The 20,792-nt window shown below is 41.8% G+C and overlaps 1 protein-coding gene across 1 annotated transcript in view; it reads left to right on the forward strand.

The window, feature by feature from the left end:
* Positions 1–20,792, forward strand: part of MXRA5 (matrix remodeling associated 5) — a 230,304-nt gene that overhangs the window by 204,125 nt on the left and 5,387 nt on the right. Inside the window, exons 4-5 of the mRNA XM_086934665.1 lie at positions 5,527–10,707; positions 13,642–14,542. Of these exons, the coding sequence (XP_086790791.1) occupies positions 5,527–10,707; positions 13,642–14,542 (6,082 nt within the window). The remainder of the gene's footprint in view (positions 1–5,526; positions 10,708–13,641; positions 14,543–20,792) is intronic.

Raw genomic sequence — 20,792 nt, forward strand, 5'->3', positions numbered from 1 at the left:
CTTAAGTTTCAGATTGTTGGAAGCAATTGATAAACGATCTTCATAAAATGAAAGAATATCGCCATGATCGAATCAGGATAATTCCCACAGGTCAAATCTGCTCAAAATAGGTGAGTTGACAACACCCGTAGGGTCTAATCAAAACTCTTAGGTAATGCCCAACCAGCATATTTTTGACAATTGCATCTTGTCACACAGATTCATCAATATAGGAGAGGAGACCATGACCAGCAGAATCTCGAGGTGTCTGACTTATGAAGATATCTGGTAATTTTTACCCCAAATCAGTTTTATCTTTTTAATGCAAATCCTGTGCAAAATCCAAACTTGATGGCCTTTTTTAATTGAACCAACAGGCGCAATATTTCTTCCCTTCACCCGTCCTGAAGAAGACCCGCCAGAGACCCATAAATAAGGCGTCTACAGGGTCGAAACGTCGACAGAATATCACAAGGACCAGTTAACAGCGTCCAACATACCATAGCTAACTAATATAGCTTGGTGGACTTGAATACCACTAAATCAGGAATCGGCTTTCTAACTTCCTTCCCCCCAATACCCCTCATTCACATGTACATAGATCACTAATTGTTATATCACTGAGTCACTATTTTTTCACTTTATGTCACATTGTTCGCTTGATGCGCCGTATTTTGTAAATAATTGCTATGCATATATCAAGGTGTCAGTAGAAAAGAAAAAACAAATCATGAATGAAAAAGTAAATAAAAATATTTACTGACCCTTCTCTTTGTTTGGATTTGCACTTTAATGATTTGATCAAGGTGGCATAATGAGTAACTGTTGAAGATATGTTCAGAATTTAAAGCAATTGTGTTCATACCCGACAGTACTATAGGAATCAAGCAGCATCTCACTGATGAAGTCCAACAAGGTTGAAACCCATCTGGGATTGCCTGTGTTCCTGTTCAGAAGAGACCTAGTCTTCCACCTCAACTGGACTGTTCTTATTGGGTTTCTATTATGTTGATTCCTGCTGGTGTGGCACAGTGTGCAAGATAACGAGGGAGTAGAATGCGGCCCAGGGTAAATGTTAGTGACTAAGATTAATTCAAGTTTCAATACTTTTTTTGTTTTTGCCACTTTTTAAATTGAAAACATCTAAAATGAGAACATTGTTCCCTATGTTGTTTTCCAAGGTTTTACAATTTAAGTTTTTTGTTGATGCAATAATGCATTATTGAGAGCAAGTGGACTTTTAAGCACACCTGGAAGTCATATCTAGACCCTAGGTCATCCAGCAGATAGGAAAACAGTGTTTGGGGCGTAGTGAATGGAGCACTGAGAAAGGGAGGTTCCATTCAGTTTAGATGTAGGCATTTGTTGAATTTATGGAAGTATTTAGATTTTGGTAGACGGGATACTCCATGAGAAACACAGTGAATATCCCGTCCACTGCATTGCAGGTCCATTACAACCTATGGCATTTGGACTATGGTGAACTGGATATCCTCCAGGTTTGTGATGGAGTATCCGTCTGCCAGGCTTTAAATATGGAAGTTTTTACGCACACATTATATAAGAAGAGGAACAGCTTTATACCTTCTATTGCCATTTCCCAATGTTCTTGTCTCAGAGCTTAATTCAACCATGCCATTTTTCCTTACATGCTCTATAATATAAATCTTTGTCTAAACATAATTACAGCAAGATAACCTGAAGAAATGGATCTGTTCTAATACATGTTCCTAGTGTTCTAATTTTTCTATATTTCAGTTTAATTGACTTGGTTTATTGGTGCTCTTCAGAACTACATCTTGTTATTGTATTAAATCAATCATGTGGTGCTTTCTTAGTTTGCTCAAATCATGTCTGCTCATAATCCTGGATCCATCTGATTTCTATTCTGGGGTTTTTTATGGCCCAACTCAATTTTACCCCCAGTGGAGTCTTGGATAACTATGCACCATTCTCTTGTCATCTCAAATACAAAAACAGATAATTTCATTCAGTGGCCTGACGATTTATGTCTCTTATATACAACATGTTGCTGTGATAAAAAAAAAATGGTGCAGTGTTGCTGGCAGCATCACATTGGGTTGTTGTGCGACCACGCCCGATGTATTTTGAAATCCTTACTGCCTTTATCCAGTCATAAATGTGTGGTGGTGTCTCGTGAGCTGTGCCCGTAGATAATGTATCCTAAGAGCCATGTTTGTGTGTATATCATTCTGCGAATACATGTGGAAATTTGTTGTGTTTTTCCTAGCTTGGAAAAGACGTTGCCTGACTCTGCCTGGTTACCTTTTGTGGAGATCATCTTTTCAATTATCAGATGGTCTAGGGTACAGTTTTTGGCTTGCTTGTTTTTTTACTAGTCTCGAAAAAATCAGTTCACTTTTCATGTTTATGCCTATGTTGCTAACATTTATGAATACTTGTCCACCAACTTGCTCCATTTAATACTGTATAGAACTAATGAACCAAATTAAATGGTTTAAAAGTTATATCAAGAATTTAGGGTTAATAGGTTTGTCTCACTCAAGCATGGGCACATTTATGTAATGGTTTTAATTTCATAGCACTTTTTTCTATGATCTCTGAGAACATTATTCTCAGGATATTTTTTCCTTGCTCATGTAATATACAACTCCTGATCATTGATTTTGGCAAGATAACTCTTGGTGGCTCTAAGGGGACAATAGATGTTAATGATGTCAGTTATGTGTATATCACTAGCAATTATTATGCGTAACATATTTGCATTAACTTAATATTTTTCAAGTCTGTTTGTATGGATGTTTGTTGAAACCCAGTTTGCCAAGCCACTCTTTATCATACCTTTCATTGTTTTTGTGGTTTTTATGCAGAAAGTTGCATACCCATCAAAATCCACATTACAAATTGACTGGGGGTCCTGGAAACAGCAAATGCTGTTTGTTTGGATGAATGCTACCCAATCCAGATCCTTCATTTATGGCCTTAGCCCTGCGATGTTCCAGCTAAATATGTGGTCCTGCCTGCTCATGCTCCGAGTAGCGCTTAACTCCTATGTGCTCTGTGACTCAGGTTGGGAATACTGAGTTATGATTGCTCAGGATTTTGAATGGCATGGTGCAAATGCAGAGGGCACTAACTGATGAGATCTAACAGTATACGGTTTTGTGCCTGCTGTATCAAGCAGAAGCAGCTCGGGTTGATCCACCACCTCAACAGCACGCACAGGGACTCTTTGATTTTCACTGAAATTATCTTGAAACAATGCACTGCAGAGAAGGCTGCTAGGGCTCCTAAGTGCTCTAAGGAGCTGTCTGGGGCTAGCTTTGGATTTCCTTGACTGATTTAAAGGGTTTCTATTGAGAGATGTTTCAAATGCAGAGGGATAAGGTTCTGTGGTCCCTTCTGTTCAAGGATACCCCAGGGACCCATGGTAGCCTTGTGCAACAATACCTACTCTGCTAAAGATGAAACAGACCACCATGTTATCGTTGTGTCTATATTCCTTGCCTGAGGACTGGGAATAAATCCAACCCTATAAACATTGGGAGAGTTTGTTTCTCGAAGACCTGGAAGTGAATTAACAAGTTTTATTATTTTTGCTCTAGTCCGGATGTCTAGAGCTTCAGTGTGTTACACAGTGCATCTGGCTTCTGAACAGCTAATGTTGAAAATGGATTGTTAACATTGGTTAGCCTTTGCATGGTCCCTATAAGTCTATAATAACCCTAAAATATGAATCCAACGACTGAAAGAACACAAATACTCTTATGCAGGCAATTGTTTTCTACAATATGTTTAAAAATCGGGTTATTAAAGCTCCCTTTCCCCATTTCTACCCACTTAACAATTCATTCTACTTAAAGGCCCAAATGTATTTAATGCAGTCTTAAAATGAATCTAATTTGATATAATATGTCAATACTGATGTTTTGATGCAGTAATACACTCCATCAAAAGTCAAGGATTGGCAAAGAAAACTGTTTTCATCATTGATACATATTGGCTAAGCCAGTGGTTTCCAGCCATGCTGTGCAGCGTGGATAAAGTTAAAAAAAAGAAAAAAAGACTTTGACACTGTTGCTTGTATTATTTTATAGGTGTGTGCACACTGCATGTATGCACCTACAAAATGACACCGGTACTTCTTTTTTAGTTACTGATCTAACTTGGATTGGTAACTAAATAGAAAACAAAACATCCCCCACATTTTTTAAAGTTATTAACGTAAGAAATGGGTTGTTGGGAAAGGGGGAGGATGGAAGATAGAAAAAACAGAAGCAACACAGAGCACTGATGGAAGCTGTGGGGTGTATGAAGCAAAACTGGGGAAGGCAGAAGTATCACAGGGGAAACTGGGGGTGTGAACGCATTAGCAACATGGGGGAGGCAGAGGGTTCAAACATGAAAGCAACACAGAGAGAGAGGGATGGGTTGAGAAATTTAGGGAAGAGAGGGAGGAATGGAGAAGCAACACTGAGGCAAGGGTGGTGGGAACGCAATGGGGAAGTCACATGGGCAAATGCAGCAGGGAAGGAGGAGGGTGTCAGAGCAGCACATGAGGAAGAGAAATACATGAGGTAGATGGATCGAAAACACGTATTCTTATGGAATGCTCAACACAAAAGAAAAAAGTAATGCTTGAAAAGCAAGCAATGGCAGCAGAGACGGCAGCCCCTCAAAGCAATGGTAAAGAGGCAATCCTCAAAGGGTGAGACAAACATACTATTGACAACCTGGGGCACGAATAAGAAGCAGGCAATGAGAGTGAAAAGCAAAGACAGCCAATGGTAAGCAATGGGGTGGGCTCGAAAGCCCCTGTATGTTCTTTGGAAGCCACAAAATGCCTCGCTAATGGGGTCAACCTAAAAAACACTCATGGAATAAAGTGGTCTAGAAAGTACAGGTGACTGACATGCAATGTGGTTCTTCAAATAAAGTCATTAATTATGTAATTGATGTTTGTATTAAAGTTCTCAATCACTCTGTCTTAGAGCATATTTTTAGCACATACATTTTGACAAAGAGAAAGCACATGCATTCTGAGAAAATAAATAAAAATAATGAACTTTAATCAAATAATTTACCCCTCAAAAGCAGAAAAGACCTCCTGCTGTCAGGCTCTGAGTTACCTTACGATTAAGAGTTGGAGGTCAATTGTCCCCACTCAGAGTCGAAGATGTCCTCTCAGTGTCAGACTGAAGGATTTCCTGCAGCCTGATTTTCCTCCTTTCCTATGTAAAGTATGTGGCTACTGAAAGCATCACATTCAATGAGTTGGGCCATCTAGATCTTGACTCAAGTGAAGTCAGACAAATTTAGCCAGTTAACAAAGGACAAACGTTCATAATTTTGTTTGACATAGCAGTTTGAGTTGAAAGATTCACTTATACAAAGGTCTTACTGAATGAATTCTTGCAAACAAATATAACAACATATAACGAAACTGTTTATTTTGTAATTGCCATAGATGCAAAACGATTTCTAACCAATCTGCACTTAAATATTATTTCAAGTTAACAAATACAATTGTTACCAACTTATTTTTTGTTGTTCTTGTTTTTTAAGGTGTGTTAAAGTGCAAGAAAGACAGAGCCTATGAAGGTGGCCAGCTATGTGCAATGTGCTCCTCCCCCAAACACTTGCGTAAAAAGGAGCTTCAAACACTGGATGATATTTCTTGCAATCGGCCAATTATATATTCCCCTCTGAAGCAAAACAATAGCAACAACAATGTAGAGGAAAATGAAAGTGAACTCAGCATCATGGATGAATTTCAGGATTTGCTTGGCAATATTTCTCTGAACATGACTGATGAGCATGGAAATATGGTGAACATGGCATGTACTGTAAGGAAGTCACCAGATTTCAAAAAAATTCTTCTGAGTCAGACAATACCTGAAGAAATTGATGTCAATGCAACATTTTCATTGGATTTTGAATGCCCAATGAATCGTGAAAACTATGAAAAGTTATGGAAACTTATAGCCTATTACAGTGAAGTGCCAGTCAAATTACAAAGAGGACTCATGCTCAACAAAGACCCCAAAATTAGCTACAGATACAAACAAGATATGAACCATGATGCGTATTATTACACTGGTGTTAAGGCTCATTTACTTACTGAACCTGCATGGCTCATGCAGCCATTGATTAGTCTTCAATTAAACAGACGCAAGAGCACAGCAACTAAAGTCACATTATCTTTTTTCACTCAGTTTTCTCAGTCAATCCAAGTGACGAATGTGAACTACCAAAGAAATGGATGGGTTATGATAGACCAAAATGAGAAAATTCAAGGGTCTCAGAGTGTAATTCAAGGTGGGGTATGTCACCTGAGCTGCCATGTTAAGGCCTCTGACAACCCCTCAATACAATGGGTTCTTCCAGATGGAACCAAGCTGAAAGCGCCATATAGCAATCCTTCTAGCAGGATCTCCATCACAAATGGTGGGCAGTTAGTTATTAACACTATAGATCTTTCTGATTCTGGTTTGTATCACTGTATTGCCCAACTCAACAATGATATGGATATAATGCCCTTCAGAATTGTAGTTGAGTCTTCAGACATTCAAACATCTGACAAGATTATTGTAGTTGAAAGAAATGTTGGAGAGCAGATCACGCTGCCCTGTACTGCCATTGCAGTACCTGAAGCACAGCTGAACTGGATCCTTCCAAACAACAGTATTCTTGATGCCTCCTTCAATACCTCACGAGGCTATGTGCTGGAAAATGGTACCCTGTTAGTTCAAGACAGTCAAATTAGTGATAGTGGTTTTTATAGATGTGTAGCTGTCAATCAACATGGGGCTGATCAGTACACTTTGAATGTAAAAGTAAATAAGAAAGTATCCAACAAATCACCTGACAAGCGGAAAAAAAAACTGCGGCCAGTGGTTAAAATATCTACAAACAGAAACCCGATTATGGTAGACAATGAGGATGGATCAGGGGATGGAGAAATTGAGGATGTGCCCAAAAAATCTCTTAATATAAAGGATAGAGAGGTGTCATTTAAGCAAAAAAATGATCGGTCTTCAAAAGCACGAAGCAAGCAAAACAAAAAAGATAGGCAGAAGATTAAAGCATTTAAAGCGCTTGAAGGAGAAGAGGACAGCAATGTTGCAGAAGGTCGGAGGGTTTTTGAATCCAGGAGGAGGGTTAATATGGGTAACAAAAAAATTGATCCACGTCATTGGGCTGACATTTTGGCAAAGGTGCGTGGCAAAAATATTGCCATTACTACATTGAACCCTCCTATTTCTAACACAAGAATGACAACAGCACCACTACTAAGGCGTAAAGGGACAACACCCTCTCCATTAGCAAAGCCCCCTCTTCATCCAACATTAGGGCTAGTAACAGAAATAGAAGAATCATCAGGCGATGCTTCAAACATAGTAGAAGATCGGCTTCTCTACACCACTACTTCTGCCACAAGCTCAGTGACCAAACATGAACCTGCATCATTTCAAGAGCCAACAATAAAAAACCCATCAGTCGAGAATATGGAACAGCCCAGTGAATATGAAGTATTTGAATCACCAGAGGAGCTATCCACATCTGAAACTGAAACCATATCCACAGTTTCATCTGATTTCAATTCAGCTGCCCCAGGTCAAGAAGACATTGTAACAGATTCATCTTTGGGAACTGAAGAAAGCATAAATAGTATGACAGAAGAGTCTCTGGATGGATTGATTTTTGTGATCAATCCTTCTGTTTCAAGTGATTTGCACATCAAAGTGGAAAATCCATTTCCAGATATTTTTGACACCGATGAGAGTCAATTTCCACTGAGATCTCCAGCACTTGACCACCCTGAAACTAGTACTGATGAAACTGAATCGATTGCCAGTGTACAGCTCAGTGATGTGGACAGAAATGTTGAGGATACAACTGTGCTACCTAGAGACATTATTAGTGAGGACTTTACGGACCTGATCACCATTGCCACTGCTCCAGTCATACCAGTACAGCCAACAGGTGCCATTGCTGCCATAGACGTTGTGATTCCTCTGCCCCAATCACCTACAGATAAAGCAGCAAATAAGGACAATAGAGTTGAATCATATGAAAATTCTGCCCATTTTAGTAATGGAGACACTGCTGGAGAAATTGGGCTTGATGGAGCCAGGTATAACAGCCAGACCATATTACCAGTACCTTCCAATCGACATTCCAAAAGCAGAGAACATATTATAGCATCTATGCCAACAGCTAGCTCTGATATTATCATTGCAAATAGTATCACCCCATTGGAGGAACCAGGCCCAATTACAACAGCTGTACCAAGTACAAGAAGGGCTACAACAATAAAAATCATGACACACTATCCAAGGACTACAACCTCCAAAATAATAGCTAATAATTATATACAGAATTCCAGAAGAAGACCCAATGGGAGAAGACGATTACGGCCAAATAGGATTCGCCCAAGACCAAAAAATGTTCTTCCCACCCACATAACCTTGCCAGAGGCACCTTCCATTCAAAAGCCATATCTAGGAATGTCTGAAATAGATCATTCTACTAAAACGTCCTCTAGACTAGACCTTTTGCATGACAATAAGCATAGAACTGAGTTGGAGATTGGAAAAGATGTATATGTAACAACAACCATGGAAACATCCTCAGCAAGCAAAGGTTTGCTATTATCAGAAGATAAACGAAAAGTTGCTACTCCACTAACACGGCCTACAGTTCAGTTACCTGAACCACCAAATATAATGCATACTACCACTACTACTGCTGCTACTACTACTACTACTGCAATTAAAGCTACTCAATCACCTGTTACTATACCCCTGACTACTCAAATGACAAACAGTAGGCATAGGACAAAGGGAAAAAAAACAGGAAGCATAGAAGTACAATTGGCACAGCCTGCAGAGCAGAAAAGTACGCTGGCAACTTACAATGATGGTTATCATGGAAACACTATCATTGGGCAAAAGCATGATGCCATAGATGATGTGCCACACACAGACAGCGCCATCTACCCAGACACCTTAGTAGAGGTGGTGACACCAGCAATTGCTGATCAGTCATTGACTCCAGAGTCCATTATTCCATTTCAAGAAGATTCCCTTTACATTAGCTCAGAAGGACAATTGTACCATACAACATCAACTGTACTAACACCAGGGTTACCAACTACCCTATCACCCATTTATCTGGCAAGCACAGATCTTGCTTCCACGGTGCCGTCAGCTATATATACAACACAGACACCTACTCTAATCCATGGTAATGGAAAATCCACTACTGCTGCTAAAATACATACAACAAAGACAGTCACCACTTCTGCATCACACAGCACACGGGAATATCCAATCACTAAACAAATAAGGCACAAACCATTATCATTTACTCTTTACCCAGTGCCAGGATTTACGAAAGTACCTAAAAGAGAAGAGACAAGGCATGTGATGGTGAAGTTGAATGAAGTGACTGAAAGAAATTCAGTGAAAACAGAGTCCTCGTCTCCAGCAACACGAATCACACTTGTTCCTCTTGCACAACCTGGAACTCATTCTCCACCCACTTCATTGGTTACTTTGTTGTCCTCTGTTCCAGCTCCATCCACCAAAAATGTAAAAGAACAGATTGGATTCAATCAAGTCGAATCTCCAAAATTGGAAACAAATGATAGAATTGGCAACAATGAAAACAAACTAGTGCCTCAGCTAAATGAGCATGGTACTTCATTCTCATACCAAAACAGGATTCAGACCAATCTAAACCAAAAACAATCAAAAGAAATATTCAGTGGCAGGTTAAACAATAGTTTATTAGTGAGTTCACACTTTCGCAGACAGCCTGGACATGGATCTAATTTCAACCAATGGCCTGTTGGAATTCCTCCACACTACAGTCAAAACAGAGGCACAATCAAGCCACCCTATTTACCGACCCGAGGGCCCTCACGATATTTTGTGACTAACTCACCTCTCCATTTCACAAATAAGCCAGGAATTACAGCATTTGCTGCAGACAAAATTCAAGAGAGAAGGATGCATACATACCAACCTGCTACAACACCCTTTCAGTTACAAAGGCCTAATCCTATATTTCCAGGTCGATTTAGCAACCAGGGAAATAGTAGAACAACTATAAACCATCGACTGTTTGGAAATAACTATGCAACAGATGCTAAGGGTACTGCTATGAGAATCCCACATCAAGGTGTGCCATATTATATTAACCCGAGAATCCCACACATGTTTAATAGAACAAGAACCTTTAACAGGCTAACTACTACCTCAAAACCACTGATACCTTTCGTCCCAAAGCCACCAACAGTGTTGGGAGAAAGGAATATGGCAACAGTCTCGGCTAGCCATACCGCAACAAATTCTGTACTACAGACCACGTCAGCTTCAGCACGGCAAGAGATTAAGCCTACAACTACGCAGAGATCATTGCCTACAACACATTTGATGACCACAACTTCAACAATCCTTCAAAGAATGACGACTCACCAAGCACCAAATCTTTTCATCCATAGAAATAAGCACTATAATAATCAATTATTGCCATTAGCACCACATGCAAAAGGGTCCAGTCTGAATAGCTCGAGTGCTGTACAACCTTCACCTAGTTTTAAAACACTGAATGAAATACCGAAAATAACAACAAAAGGATATCAAACCCTAGCCATCCCTGCTGAAATGGATGCCCTCTTCCCATGTGACACAGTGGGTGAACCAAAGCCTTTTCTTACATGGACCAAAGTCTCTACAGGTAAGAAGAATATATATATATTTGTGCTACTACCCTACTCTTGCACAAACTTACTCACTTCCACATGTTTGCTAACTGGGTCTTGTAGTCTACTTCCAGCGACAGACGTAACCTGCGCTTACACACCACATTTGCTATTTTTCGCAGCCGCAAATAGTTGGGACGTCCTGTATTATGTCAGTGTCTGTTTTACCCGGAATCCATTATGTGGCAACTACTTAAACTGGTTTATAAGCTCTGACCCACATTTACTTCTCCCATGCTACATTATCTATTGTTTCATTCACTGTTGAGAATGTCCCTTCCTGTGGAATCGCGTTGTCAGTAGTGGTGCCGAAGGTAACACGTCTGATGATTGGGTTTCTTAACATTTGTATTTCCTTACATTCAAATTCGTCTGGTAGCTTTCCAGTTCACAAAATAATAGGGACAAATCTATTTACTTGTTCTAGCCAATAGCTTCAACTAGTTTCAATAATAATTAAGATTACACTCTGGAGAGATTAAAGTAGTTAGTATTAGTAGTAGATTAAAGGAGCAAATTTCTGACTTTATGGAATGCTAAAAGAATTCGATGGTTACTCCTAAAACAATATTACTGTTACGGTTTTCAGCACTCTTCTGCCTAACATTCCCACATTCAAAATTTCCAACACGTGGAAAATTGAATAAATAAAAATGTAATGTAAATGTGCCTTCACAAATATATATTTCCATTTTCTTCCCATTAGGATCCCTTCTGCTACACCGCTATAAGTTTTTAGAGTATTGATGCCATATTTCTGCCCCAAAGAACTCTTTTCTTTTCATTGGCAAGTGTGTGTTAGTCCTTGGTGAGAAACGTCCCGCATGGAGAATGTTTGTATCCGAAAACCAAGTTTGGAGGTGATGGCCTACTTTTGCAGACAGCCCTTCTAGAGACTTCCCACAAGATCACTCAACCTTCATTTGCCTAAATATGTCCATACTAAGGCAAACTAACATTCCTAAAATCCCTTTAGTAGGGCTATCATTCTGGAAATCTTAAGTCTGTGGATCAGGATTGGCACTTGGCCCAATGCATCTTTTGCACCTAAATTGCATTTAGGTGTGCATATAGATTGAGAACTGGGTCCACAGTGACCAGTTACCTACTAATTTAACAATTTAACATTTCATTTAAAAGGAAACTTTATCAAACCTGATGACCTCATCCAGTTTTAGGTGACCAGAATGACAATGACAGTCAAATCAAGTATATCTTTATTCATCACAATTCTGAAGTATACAAGTTTAAAACAAGAAATAAACAGTATATACAATAACAATAAAATCCATAAAGGTACAGTTATAAAACATTTCAGCAAAGAAAACTGTCACAATATTGCACATTTCCGTAATCTGAATAGTTGCCAGGTAAAAGAGGAAACCGTACAACATATCAAAGGACTGTGAGGTTGCTTTAAAAATTGAGGAGCAGGTCTACATTGTTGACGTTTTACATTTTTAAAAATAGGCTAAAAATCTTTCTTCTGGGCTTTTGATAAAAAGAGCAAAAAATCATGATATGTAAAGTCGACTGGACAGATCTCCTGTCGCACGGACAAGGACTCACATCAGATAACATGGAACATTTGGCAGGGAAACCGCCAACAGAAATAGGAGGTTAAAATGGAATGTAGTGAGAACAAATCTGTGCTGTCTGTTTAAAATAAAGGAAAGAGACGGTTGAAGGCCTTCTTGTGTTTGGACCAAATTGCAAGAGCACACCCTAGATTTTTGGTTTTCAGAATAATCTTTGGTCAGTGTGGTCTTATCGTAAACTAGCTGTTTTAAAATTCCTTTCCAATGAAAAGACAGGACTCCGGTGTGGCAAATAAACGGGGGCAGCTAATCTCCACACAGGCTTTTTTCACAGAAACAAACCATGGGATATCCAAAGCAGATTGAAGCCGAAGGCAATCCTTTAAAACTAACTTATGTATGGCAGTCAATGCTTGGTTACTATTTGGAAACCTTCCTAATTAACTCACGTTTTTCTAGTTGTAAGTCAGACCTACACCTTGATAATAGGTGTCATTTGCAAGTGGTTAAGTTGCACTTTATCTAAAATATTTTAACTGCAGAAATAAGGCTGGGAAACATGAATGTGTCAGTTACTAACACATGTGCTAATTATGCCATTACGTTTTTTACCTAAGGTAGTATTTTGGCCATTATTAGGATGTCACAGAAAGGTGGTCAGGGAAATTGCAAACAAATGTGATGAGCACCTAATCAGGGTCCCTATAATTAAGTCATAAAGCCTCATTGGGTCCTTTCTCCCAGGCACAGAAGGGTGCTGCACACCCTGGCTCTTTGGCATGTGTTTACTCATTAAACACAGGAGAGAGAGCACCTCTGCAGGCAGTGCATGCACAGAAACTTGGAGAAGAGGTTCATTTGCCTCTTTGTTGCTGGTATCACTGACGCAGAATGACAGAGCTGCATGTGAACTTCCACTCTGAGAGCCTCTACATGAACTGCCTGCAGCATGTGCCCTCAAAAGTGGAGCTTTGCATGTGAGTACTAGCTCAACAGCCTGTGGGATTTCAGAGTTTCTTGGGCACATAGCACTTTTTGCACCTGAGTGTAGGCACAGTGTGAGGCTGTAAACTTCATGACATGGCCCTACTTTAGTGGTTTCTAGTCCATCAAATGCATGCATATAGGCTTAAAGAAATTATGTTTACCTTGTGGATACCATACACTTTTGGCGCTAATCCTGTTACCAGTGGCATAAATGACACCTTTTTTCATAAATCAGTCAGAGTTTGGATTGTTGCTTTTTAAGTGACTGTCCCAATCAATCGCAAGATGCCAAACAAGGTATCAAAGAATATGTTAATACGAAATAAAACGCAGCATTTTAAGTCTCCTATATTCTGTCAAACATATTTTTTCTCACCCATGTAGGAGCAACAATGACGGCAAACACAAAAATACAGAGATTTGAAGTAATGAAAAATGGCACATTTGTGATTAGAAACGTGCAGCTTCAGGACCGTGGACAATACCTATGCACAGCCCAGAACCAATATGGTGTTGACAAAATGGTTATCACATTGACGGTTGTTGCACAACAGCCAAAATTATTAGTTCCCCGTTACAGAGATGCCACAGTTTATCTTGGAGATACTATGACACTTGAGTGCCCAGCAAGCGGAACTCCGGCACCTCAAATTTCTTGGGTCTTCCCAGACCGGAAAGTCGTTAGGGCCACATCTACCACAGAGGGGCGCATAAAGCTCTATGAAAATGGATCCTTATCGATTGGGGAGAGCACCTTTACCGACAGGGGAATGTACAAATGTATTGCCAGTAATGCAGCTGGAACCGACAGCCTAACAGTGAGGCTCCATGTTGCAGCACTGCCACCAATCATTCAACATGAAAAAGAGGAGAACATCTCACTGGCTGCAGGGCACAGTGTTTACATCCATTGCAGTGCAAAGGCCGCACCAGCTCCTACTATTCGATGGATCCTCTTTGACGGCACTCAAGTCAGGCCTTCACAATTTGTAAACGGCAACCTCTTTGTTTTCCCGAATGGGACACTGTACATTCGCAGCATCTCACCTAGAGACAGTGGAAATTATGAATGCATAGCAGCCAATATAGTGGGAGCTGTAAGGAGGACTGTTCATCTGACCATAAAGAAAGTTTCATCGAATGCGAAGATAACCAGGAGCTCACCTCAGAAAACCGATATCACTTATGGAAGTACCCTGCGTCTGGATTGCAGTGCTGATGGCGATCCTGGACCACGCATACTATGGAGACTGCCTTCTAAAAGGCTTGTGGATTCCCTCAATAGGTAAAGGCTTGTTTAAAGACATTTGGGGAATGTTCAGAAGATCAGTACACTGTAATGTTGCAGAGTATAAATTGAAGTCTTTAGGAGAAAGTTGGGTGTGGGACACTGGTGGAGAAATAGTGGACATATATTGGCTAGGCAATGGTGGTATGAACTCCAATTGCGGTCTTTGGATTCAGAAAATTATTAGCATTGAATACCATGATATTGGCTGTAATGAACTGTTCATAGGTAATGAGGTACTCTGACATCTTCATAATAATACATTTGTGTAGTTTGGTAAGCATGGGTGTAATAATTTAGTGGATTCAATCTATAATCCTAATTTGATGATAGAGTCCTGTTAGGATGAAGGTACAGCAGGAAAATAGGTTTCAAATGTTGCTGGTATTTTGGAAGACCTAACAGAAGGTGGTGTTGAGGAGAGGTTCCAGGACATGTTGTATCTGCAGATGATCTGTAGATAATATATTCCTAGTGTTTATTATGTTGGAACATGGGTGGTCTGATGGAAAGGGGACAAAGCGATGTGATAGTCATGTGGCTGAGAACATGGGCAAAGGGCATGTGTTGAAAGTGGTTGAGTGTGATTAATAAAGAAGGCAAGAGGATGAGGAAAGGGTGCTGCTATTGGTGTTTGTATTCCTTGTACTGGTGTTGGTAAGGGAGTTGTCAGGTTGTTAGAAATACTTATGCAGCATATGCAATAGGTGGTCTTCAAAAAAGTAGCAAGTTAAGCTCAATCTTTGCTCGTGTAGTTGGGTGTAGCTGAGAAATTTTGCTCATTGCAATAGGCAGTTAATATTTTCTGACTTTGCCTGAGGTGAATACTACCTTAGCTGGTCTTCCTGCCAGATAATATCCTACCCTCAAATGATGAGGCATCATAAATCAGGAAATGAACATTAGGTAAATGGTGCCACGGTTAGGAGAGAACAAATAGGTGTCCAAGCTAGGGATTCTATTGATCCACTAACTCTGGGGGTTGTTTTAGATCTTAGCATCTATGGGCAAAACACAGTCACTTCTCATCACTCAAGTTCTTTGAATGCTTGCCACCAAAGTTCTGACCCTTACAGTGAGATTACAGTATTCGCTTTGAAAGAGGTTTTCATAAAGATGGAGATATGTCTGAGAGGGTCAAACTGTTAGCGTTGGGGTAGAATCCTCATAAGAAATGTGTTTGATAGCAGATGAACCTCAATGACAAGCAGGATATTTATCCGATTTGACAGAATTTGTTATAGACCAATTAAAGAGCATCTGCTGTGTAAGCATCATTTTGTTCTATCAATGCCTCATTGATTGTTATGAGGTAAAGTGAATGAGACTGGGAATTTCTATTATGTGTAGGTGACATAATTTTGAGCTCAAGAAGGAAAGCAAGATTTTGAGTTGTGAAAGGCTTCTTTTATCAAAAATGAAAGTTAGTCTGATTGTTTTATAGAGTTGAGATGAGATTGAAAAGGGATGACTTGCTCTAGTGACATTGGTGCTGTATATGTAGTTAGGTTGTTTGAGAAATACATTTGTTTTGTGAATTGTAAAAGGGTTGTATGAGTGTCATGTACTGTTAGAAATGGGATCTCTGGTTGGCTAAGGCTTGTGCCAAAGTCAGGCGGAGATTACCACTCTAGTCAGGGCAAAGGAGTTACACGCCAAAGATAAACCCTGCTCACCCCCTTTGTAGCTTGGCACGAGCAGTCAGGCTTATCCCGGAAGCCATGTGGAAAGCATTTGCGCATGCACACAGCAACAACATCCCAGGCACACCACAAAAAGAACGTCACACAAGGTTATATCAAAAATAGCCTTTGTATTCTCATAACACATTAGAATAGTACTCACATAATATACATGGTGTCACCTGGCACTGAGTCATATTTACAAGGGATTATTTACACCTTACAGGGCCCCCTGGACCACTGTCAGAACCATCACAAAGTGAACTTAGTAAAAGTAAAACAGATAATAAACGTATAACCAGTAACCACTGGTAATCACTGTACTTAGCATCAGCCTGTAACATAAACTACATTATGCACAGTGTCACAATAGGCGCAAATGACATTTTGCGCCAACATCACCAGCATAAACACATTATGCAATCCTCTCGTGAGTCTAAATGCATTAGACCCTAACCTCCTAAGTATAACTCACATAAGGAGATAATCTCAGTGGAACATAATCTCACTTGCATAAACCATAATACGCAAAACCACCTCAAAATCATAAACCTACATTTAGAGGTATCAAAACAGGGTGCGTAAATCATATCACATGAATTATATTTCCTATCACCACATAAATGACATTTAGCACATAGTCTCGTAAGAAAGACCATAGTAGAGGCACAACTCAAATTAGTGCCTGGCACCCTACAAGCTTCTCAGTCCCTCTGACCAACTGGCCATCTCAAAAGGGGCTCAAATTCCCTGTGTGTCCAGAATGTCAGGGCTGCTGCCTAGCAGCTTAATCCAATTGCGCCATTGCGCAAACTTAAACGTAGCAGCTGCCCACTACTTGCTGGGCAGCTAGGAATATTGAATGAGGGCCTAAACGGAGCAGCTGGCACTAAGTGCTGTGCTGCTGTGAGTACTGTGAAGGGCCTGGCACCATTGTGCCCTCGGAACCATTTTCCATATGTTGCAGCTGCCCGCGCTGGTGCGGCACAGCTGTGAGTCAGAAAAAGGGCCCTGCCACCATTATGCAATCTGGGCCTCACTGGGGCTCTCAACAACCATGCCCCCCTCGTTGGGGGGCCCGCTCTCTTGTGGCCAACAAGGGCTCTCTTATGCATCCAAAACAAACTTGCCCCCAAAGGCTTTGCAGCTGCCCTCTAGCTAAACGGGGCAGCTGTAGCAAACTGGTCAGAAATGCCCTCAAACAATAAGGGAGCCTCGTTGGAGGGGCGCGCTACGAGACGGGCCACTCTGACTCTGTGCCGCTCTTGAAAACCCAACTTGAGCTAACCCCCTACTCACCGGGCTCTGTTGCTGTTCTGGGTCTCCTCTGACTTCACCCAGGCACCCTCCTGGGACCCAGGACTTGGGACTCTTCCTGTTGTGCTGCTCCGGTCTCCTCTTAGCTTCACAGGGACCGGCAGCACTTTTCTCCTGGCACCGGGCTTCCCTTCACACCAGGGAGCCCTGCGCTGCCATCGGCGGCCTCGGCCACCTTCACTCTTCACCCAGGCCCCCTCCTGGAACCCAGGACTTCTCTTTTCTACTCCAGGAGGCGGGTTGGGCTCCCATTCTCCCCCTTTGCACACTGGGGCTCTCATCAGCTCACGGGAGCCACGCATCGACACAGGCACAACTTCCAGTCCTGACGCAGGCCCCGTCCAAAGGCAGGCAAACTTTGCCTGGCTTCCGGGCTCAATCGGGCTACGGCGGTGAAACGCGGGGTGGGCCCGCTTGGTAATATACCGATATAAGCAGGGTGGGCACCCGCAAAAGCTCCACAAAAATGCAGGGTGGGCACCCGCCTTTAAAATAAAGAAATAAGCGGGGTGGGCACCCGCAAAGCTTGGCATCGATAAGGAGGGGGATCCCCATGTCGGGATTCCCTCCCAACAAGCTGCAGCTCAGCGCTGCAGTGGAAAGCAGAAGCGCTCCTTCCTCCTGGGGAAATGCAAATGAAGTGATCTTTAGGTTTAGGAGCCACAGCTCCACATCAAAAGTCCAGGAGAGTTTCAGGGGCATAGCTGGTCCCAGGGAGGCCAGCTCACAGGGCCCTCCAGCAGCGAGGTCCCCGTGGTGGTTCCTCCTGGGCCCCAGCAGCAGAAAGTCCCTACGAGTACAGGGACAAGAAGTGGACTTTTTCATGAGGTCACAGCCCCAATATTTATATTAGAAAATCCCTTTGTGTCACAGCACAGGGCTTGGGGATACCAGTCAGAACTGGTTAGGGGGGATTTGGAGCACTTTGTTTTGCTCAGCTCCTCTCCCTTTTGTCAGGTTGGGGGTTCAGTGATCAGATGCACCACAGGGGGTGGAGCTGGCATTGTGGAGGGAAGGCCCAGGCCTATTCAGCTCCCAGGTGAAACTCCTCTCTCCCATCTGCATGCAGATATTTCTATTCATCACTGGGCTGACACACCCTGTCTCCTGGAGCCACCAACACCTCTCAGCTCCTGTAAATCACAAGCCAGACGTGCAATTCACACCAGGACGGTAGACACATAGCACACAGAAATGCCAACTTCTAAAAGTGAGAAAAACCAAAGGGGATGATGGACGGAGCGTTAACAATACAAACACTCACCCCCAGTCAACTGATCTGGGTTTAATCCATCACCGTTCTTTAGCTCACTCCGCCACCCCAGTTCAGACATGGCTATATGCAAATCAGTCTGACCCTGTGCCTCATGGAAACAGTCCAGCCCGAACTGCCAAGCCATGTCTTCCCTGGACCCGAATCTAGCTTCCCAGGACCGGTTTCTGGCATTATAGCCGTCTTCAGCCGGGCTTGCTTGAATCCAGTGGCAAAGTGAGCAAGGGATTCACATATGAGCATATCCTGCCAACGTAGGGCGAACAAAGACAAACCAAAGGGGATGATGGACAGAGCGTTGACAATACAAACACTCACCTCCAGTCAACTGATCTGGGTTTAATCCATCATCGTTCTTTAGCTCACTCCGCCACCCCAGTTCAGACATGGGCATATGCAAATCAGTCTGAGCCTGTGCCTCATGGGAACAGTCCATCCCGAACTGCCAAGCCATGTCTTCCCTGGACCGGAATCAAGCTTCCCAGGACCGGTTTCTGGCATTACAGCCGTCTTCAGCCGGGCTTGCTTGAATCCAGTGGCAAAGTGAGCAAGGGACTCACGTCTGAGCATACCCTGCCAACTTAAGCCGAACAAAGAAAAACCAAAGGGGATGATGGACGGAGCGATGACAATACAAACACTCACCCCCAGTGAACTGATCTGGGTTTAATCCATCACCGTTCTTTAGCTCACTCCGCCACCCTAGTTAAGAGATGGCCATATGCAAATCAGTCTGACCCTGTGCCTCATGGGAACAGTCCAGCCCAAACTGCCAAGCCATGTCTTCCCTGGACCGGAATCATGCTTCCCAGGACCGGTTTCTGTCATTACAGCCGTCTTCAGCCGGGCTTGCTTGAATCCAGTGGCAAAGTGAGCAAGGGACTCATGTCTGAGCATACCCTGCCAACTTAGGGCGAACAAAGAAAAACCAAAGGGGATGATGGATGGAGCGTTGACAATACAAACACTCACCTTCCTTTAGTTTTTCTTTGTTTACCATAAGTTGGGGGTAGTGCTTGCTCTGTCTGTTAGGTATCAGTTGAAGGGAAAGGAGAGATAATTGCTTAATCCTTTTACTGCACCTTGCCTCCACTGGCAGTTGGATGGCACTTCTGTGCAATATGATAGGCCTAATTGTATCTTGGAGCTTGCGTGTCTGTGATAACAAGGATAGTAGGTGGGATAGAAGGTGCTCGTTTCAAGATGGTGGCACAAAATAGAAAACAGTCTGGACGACATAAGTGACGTTGGTGACATCCAAGTTGTTGGTGTGCTCCTTCTCGATTTGATAACAGACCTGATCTTATACACCCGAAGCAGTTAGCAGAACTCACCTCTCGGAAAGTCTTGATTAAAAGATACATTTTGTGAATTCTTTAATAACAAATCATTTTAACTTAGATTGTGAGGTCTATTCTGCAAAGCTTTAGCTAATTCTTTAGGAGAACTTATCAGAAATTAGCAGTCATTATCATATCCCAATGCAGTGACTGAAAATCTTCTCTACATCTGCCTATGCAACTCTCAGGAACAATTTGCAAATGCTGCCATTTATGGCAGATGTCATTCATAATATTGTGATGGCTGTAGAAGTGTATTCCTCTGAAAATTATTGAAAAAAACGAAATTGTAAATTTTAACATGCTCAAAGTAAGTTTTAGTATAGTAAGAGTTGCTTCCACTTGCCCAGTGTCTGGATTGCATCAAGTGATTTGGAAGAGAAAGAGGGTTCTGTTCTGCACAGTGTTCTCAGAGTTGCTGACTTGTGAGAGGTATCACTGGTGTGGTCCTTGCTTGGGAGGTACATATAAATCCTGCACTGCTTCCATCATTCTACTGTAGCTAGTTGATGTTGTTCATGATAAAATTAATAGTGAAAAGGGGATTTCATCTCACCATGACACACTTAAGCTATACATTAGATCTGACCAAAGTAAAACACCCCCAATATGATGTGCTTTGTTAACATTGTGCC

The sequence above is a fragment of the Lissotriton vulgaris genome, chromosome 8, assembly GCF_964263255.1.
Source record: "Lissotriton vulgaris chromosome 8, aLisVul1.2, whole genome shotgun sequence".
NCBI lineage: Eukaryota > Metazoa > Chordata > Amphibia > Caudata > Salamandridae > Lissotriton > Lissotriton vulgaris.